General features: G+C 55.7%; 1 protein-coding gene across 1 annotated transcript; it reads left to right on the top strand.

The window, feature by feature from the left end:
• Window positions 1–4,608: 4,608 nt before the first annotated feature.
• SMIM45 (small integral membrane protein 45) lies at window positions 4,609–4,945 on the top strand. Its single transcript, XM_045872427.2, has one exon. The coding sequence runs from the start codon at window positions 4,609–4,611 to the stop codon at window positions 4,813–4,815; it is 207 nt and encodes a 68-aa protein (XP_045728383.2). The 3' UTR covers window positions 4,816–4,945.
• Window positions 4,946–5,955: the final 1,010 nt, after the last annotated feature.

Below are 5,955 nucleotides of genomic sequence, written 5' to 3'. Positions count from 1 at the left end.
TGAATAAAGAATCACGTGGCTAAAACGATATCTAAAGGCCATTGATCATATTTTTTTACAGCTGTATCAAAGTATAATTGACATAGGATAAGCTACACATAGTTAAATTCTATGATTTGATAAGTTTTGGTCAACGTGTCCACCTAGGAAGCCACCACCATAATCAATGTAATGCACATGTCCAATATCCCCGAAAGTTTCTCCGTGCCCCTCCCCCAGCCCCTCTCTGTCCTCCCACTCCAGACTGTTGAAGCTTTGCTCACAATAGTCCCATACTGGAAACACCCCAAATGTCCTTCAGTGGTCAACAGATAAACCAGCTGTGGTACACTGATCAATGTAGCAACATCGGTTAAGTAGCAAAAGCATTGTGTTGAGTGACAGAAGCCAGACACAGAAGTACATATTGTATGAGTCCATTTACATTAAATGCAAATACAGGAAAACCTAATTTATGGTGATAGAAATCAGTGGGTACCTTTGGGAAGGGGGTATTGACTGGCAACAGGCAGGAGGGAACAGTCTGGGGAGATGCAAATCTCTTAGACATTGATCACAGCTGTACACACAGGTAAACATTCATCACTTAAGATTTGTATTTTACTAAATATGTACTCGGTCTCATTACAAATCCCCCTGTGAATGCAAACTCACTCCCCTTGCCCTATATATGCTGGAGAGGACTCACCACCCTTGCAGGGGTCCAGATGGTCCCAGAGCTGGCAGGGTATCTGTGGGGTGGGGGACCCATTGTCCTTAAGGCATCTCTCCCCACAGCATTTCCCACCTGCCCGTCCTCAGGTTTCTGGGAATGGACTCCCTGGGGAGGTGTTTCCTCGAAGCCTCTTTCCTGCCCCATAGGCCTCTGGGGCTGCTCTCTCTTCTGAGACAATCACCACTGATGTTTACAGAATGCACACTGGGTGCCTGGCACTTTGCTGACACTCTGTCTATAGCACAGGAGGGAAGACCCAGGCTTGGGAGGTGGGCCCCTTACCCCACCCCCACTCCCTGGCTTTGTCACTGAGGAGCTGGGTGACCTAGAGGAAAGAGAAGGTAAGCAGCATCACCTCTCTGAGCTGTAGCTGCTTCATCCCCAGATGGGCTCTCAACATCAATCAGCTGGAGGACGGACAGAATGGTGTGTGGGGCCATGCCTGGGATGTGGGAATGCTCAGTGCCTGTGAGTCACAACCATCTGAGGCTATATCCCAGCCAGGGGAACCATGGGGCTGGTGAGGCAGAAGCTGGAGAGGCAGCCCCTGTGTGGGGGCCTGAAGGCCAGGCTAGGACTCTGACTCTGGCATTGTCACTTTCTTGCTGTGTGACCTTGGATGACAGATAAATGAATTACTATGAATAAAGCACTGAAAGCAGTGTCTACATTGGACCAATGCGTCCGGAGTCTCAGTCTCAGTCTTGGTTCTTTCCTCTACAGCATATGACTTTCCCTGGCTCTACTAGTCACTACATCTGTGTCCTCACCCGCTTGCTGGGGACCCTCATCTCTCCCTTCCTGCAAATGGCAAGCCTCCAAACCCTTCCGCTGATCTCAGCTGGGGTCTCCTCCTCTCCAGGCTCAGCAAACATGGGGCCCAGCAGTCTGCTGGGTGGTTCCCGTCCCTCCCCAAATTCTCCCAACCCTGCCCTGACTGTCATTTCTGTACCACGTGCACAGTGCGAGGGATCCAGAAGAGAAGGCTGGTTGCCAGGGCAACGGAGGATAAAGCCCTTGCTCTGCCAGTCTGCTGATTGGCTGAGACACGTCCCGCCTCCCGCCATCCTGAGGGTGGGGGGCAGAGGGAAGGGTCTCGGATGGGCAGCGAGAGGTACCAGTGTGCCTTGCCAGCACAGGACTGCCCCCTCCTGGTCAGTCAGAGCCCCGGGGCCTGAGAGGCTCAGTCTCCCACGGGGGACATTGGCCTCGCCCTTTCTCTGCCTCCAGCTCCCATGGCGGCTGCAGATGGCAGTGTCTTTGGGGACAGCAGCTGCGACTGAGTCTGCAGGCCAACGCTGAGCTGCTCAGGCTGAGGTGGTGCGCTCAGCACAGAGCCCCCGGAACAGGCATCTGCAGGGCATGAGGTGGGTCTGTGGGCATGCGGTGGGGAGGGGGCACCGAGGACTGCCAGTGGTTTGGGAGGCAGGCAGCGGGGCCCTACAACCCTCACACTGTCCTTTGGCTAGAATGGGGCTGGAAAATTCCTTATAGATCATCTGGTAACCCCCTCTCCCACCTTGTCACAGTGCATGGGGAATCCTGAAACCCAGAGGGGGTGAGGTGCGGCCGAGGTCACGCAGAAGGCCAGCGAGTGATTTGTTTCAGCTAGGCGTCCCCTGAGAATCCAGGAGAAGGTCTAGGGGTCCTCAGTCTGCCCGGGAATGCCTGGGGTTTTGCTCACAGGGCTGAGAGGTTGGGGGACTCTAAACTGTCCTCCATAGATCCACACCATTGCAGCCCGAGTGGCTTCAGCTCTGCTCAAGTCCCTCACTCTCATGTTTAAGCTGCAAGGGGACTGGGGTCCTGCCTGCGGCCAGGGGTGCGGCACAAATCTTTTAGCCTCAGTCAGGTTCACTTGGAGCAGGCTTCCTGCTTGGGGTCCCCTCTTCCTGACTTCCCCTCAACCCAGCTGCACCAAAGCAATTTTGAACTCTCTTCTTCGGCTCTCCAGAAAGGCAGATGGTTAGGAGAGCATGGCTGAGCATTCTTCATTTTATTTCTCCATGAGTAGGGCACCTTGAGACACTGTCCATGCTTCAGAGCGGCCAGTGGGGACCCTGGGGGGGCAGGGGCAAGCATTGGGATGGATGTGGGACTGTAAAGCAGCATCTCTCTCCCCCCGGGGGTCACAGCCCACCTTGAAGACCCACCTGGAAGTAGCAGGACAAGAGGGGCTGGAGTTTGGAGACAGAGGTCTGAGAAGCTAAGGCTTCTCTTTAGCTTGCCCTGGAGTCGTTCCATTCATCCCCTTTCTTCCTTCCCCAGAAGCCAAGGTGGGCCTCTGCTCATTTCATTCTGCTCAGGTGTCTTTACCCACCCTGGAGGACTCAAACCTCAGGACATCTCTGGGGGCTTGGGGCCCAGCTCTTAGTCACCTTCCAAATGGGTAACCCAGGGCAAGTTAGTGAACCCATCTGGGCCTCAGTAAAATGTAGACAGTAACACCTACCCCATAGGCCTCGTGATTTGTGAACACATCTTAATAGGGCTCTCCCTGCCTGGCAAGCAGAGGTGGGGCTCCTCACCCTTCCCCTTTTTTTACTCCTCAGGAAGGGTTTGAGGGTGGGTTAAATGGGTCCTACTTTATCGCATTCCTGGAAGAGATGGTCTGTGATCTGGCTTTTGAAGGATGAGTAGGAGCCTGCCCCATGAACACAGTACAAAGGACATCCCAGGGAAAATGAAAATGAAAAGGATATCTCCATCCTATGAAAGATGGAGATTGTAGGACACCCAGGGACACACAGGTGACTGATGAGCAGTTCCATATGACGGCACATGGGCTGGGAGATGAGGCTGGAGAGGTTGGCAGAGTGCAGCTGTGGGTAACTTTGGGCCATTCTAAGGGGTCTGGGTGTATGTAACATTCGTGAAGCCCCTTATACCTGTTACCTTCCATTTTCCTGCTTTCCTGCCTCTGGTTGGCTGGAAATAACAACAGGTAAGACAAGGGCTGGTTCTGGGCCATGCAGCGTGGTGCTAAATGCTCTTTAGGCTTTATCTTGTCAAACATTCACAGTGACCTTAAGAAATGGATCCTACTTCTATCCCCATTTTACAGATAAGGAAACTGAGGCTCAGAGAATAAGAACAAAGAACTATGTAGCATGGATTATGGTCCAGGCACTAATTCTGAGTATTTTCCATAAATTAACCCATTTAACGGTCACAACAGCCCCGCGGTCCAGGTGCTATCTTCATGCCCACTTTATAGATGTGGAAGCCCGAGGCCCAAGTTTTCTGGGCTGGTGCTTGTGTTCACAGTGTTATAATTATGAAATTGGGTGTGAATTTCGGGTGCCTGTGCAGACCCTGTTGACACCAACCCAATCCCCTGGGGATGGGTGTTTGTTCAGCTCGCTTTCACCAAGCCACACCCAGCCAGGATGTGCGGGTGGCTGGGGACCCACTCATCTGTGAGGGTCTGGCAAGTGGCAGCATCTGCAACTGCGCAGTCAGGGCCGGGAGGGGTGGCTCAGAGGACGCATGGCCCCAGCTAAGCTTTACTGAGTGCTCTGAATCCCCACTAGGCTCTGTCCGCGTCCCCTTCCTCACAGGGGACGACGATGCTGAGAGCAGAGAGTTTAGGCAACTTGCCTGAGGCACCTGTGCCTCAGAGGGATTGAGCCAGGTCCCGCCCTCAGCTACAAGCTGCCTTCTTGAAGGGTGAGTAGGAGCTAGGTGGGTCCCTGTGATGGGGGCAGCTCTGTTCTCGCTCCGGGGCAGGGGGCGGACGCCACTCTCCCGGGCCTCAGCCTTCCCATCTGTAAGGTGATGCTCGGACCTCGTGGCTCTGTGAAGCCCACGCGTGTCCCTCCAGGCTGGCAGGTGGGACAAGGGGCGCCTCCGCCGGCACTCACCGCCCTGTCTCGGCAGCTGAGGCCGCCGCCATGCCGCACTTCCTGGACTGGTTCGTGCCCGTCTACCTGGTCATCTCGGTGCTCATCCTGGTGGGCTTCGGCGCCTGCATCTACTACTTGGAGCCTGGCCTGCAGGAGGCGCACAAGTGGCGCATGCAGCGTCCCCTGGTGGACCGTGACCTCCGCAAGACTCTGATGGTCCGCGACAACTTGGCCTTCGGAGGGCCAGAGGTCTGAGCGGACCCGCGCCGGTGGCCGGTGGCGGCCACCGGGCGCCCTCCCCTGCTTCGCCCAGCTTGGAGACCCTGGGGCAGAGACAGGACAACCCCTGGTCCTCCAGGCCATCCCTCTGTTGCCTGGACCCTCCCAGCAGAGGCTTCCGGGAGCTCAGGGTGGACCCTGGCTGCACCTGTTGAGATGGGGCACCTGGGTACCTTAAGGTGTCACTGCTGCTGGCCCAGGGCTTGCTTTCCACATCAAGCCAGTTCACCCCACACCTGCCCTCCCCAGCTCTGGGCTTAATCCCCCACTGACCCCCAGTGCCTTTGTGCTACCCAGCACTCTTGCCCCTCACCTAGAGTCAGGCACCACCGCCCCTGCCTGTCCTGAACCTAGAGAGTCCCACTTCCGCACTGAATCCCTGGTGACGCTCAGCGGCCCCCGCCACCCAAGGCACCCACCCTGCAGCTTCACATGGCCGACTTCAAAGCAGACCCAAGGAAAAGGCCCTATTTGGAGGGCCTTTGGTCTCTGCTAGGTCCAGCCCCGCCCCACCCCTCTGGACTCAGGCTTGGCATTGATGAGAGTGTGTGATGGGGTGGCAGAGGGGTAAGACCACAGAGGAAGGAGGGTGTGTGTATGTGTGTGTGTGAGAGAGAGAGTGTCTGGGGGAAGAGGAGAAGCATGTGGGGAGGGGGAGATGCAGGTCTGTATGTGTGAGAGGCAGAGTGGGAGGTGGTGGGGATAGGGCGAGCTTGTGAGTAGCCCCGGGGACCACCAGGAGCACTTCCTCCCTCCCTCCCTCTGCCAGACTTTTCTATCTCTCCCCTTCCCCAAGGCCCCTGCCCTCCAGTCCCTCCCTGCCCTGTACTGCACCTTCAGGTACTGCACACCCCCAGCACCCCCTTCCCACCCCCCTAGCCCCACCAGGGAGCCCTCCTCCTGTGTGATTGGCAGCCTGTCTCACTCTCCTCCTCTGGAGCTCCCCTCTTAGTTTCTTGCAATAATAAAGACTTCATGACCATTTTTGCAGGACTCTCTCCTTTTCTGAAGGGAGGCTCATGTCTGTCATCTCACTGGATCTTCATAAACTATGAGAGTGCAATATTCCCCTTTTTAGGGACGGGGACACCTGTCTCCAGGGAAGGTAAAGCAGTT

This window comes from Mirounga angustirostris, unplaced genomic scaffold (assembly GCF_029215605.1).
Source record: "Mirounga angustirostris isolate CCGP_5_RB_7025 unplaced genomic scaffold, mMirAng1.0.hap1 SCAF_5, whole genome shotgun sequence".
Classification (NCBI taxonomy): Eukaryota; Metazoa; Chordata; class Mammalia; order Carnivora; family Phocidae; genus Mirounga; species Mirounga angustirostris.
This window is presented reverse-complemented; position numbering and strand designations above follow the sequence as displayed.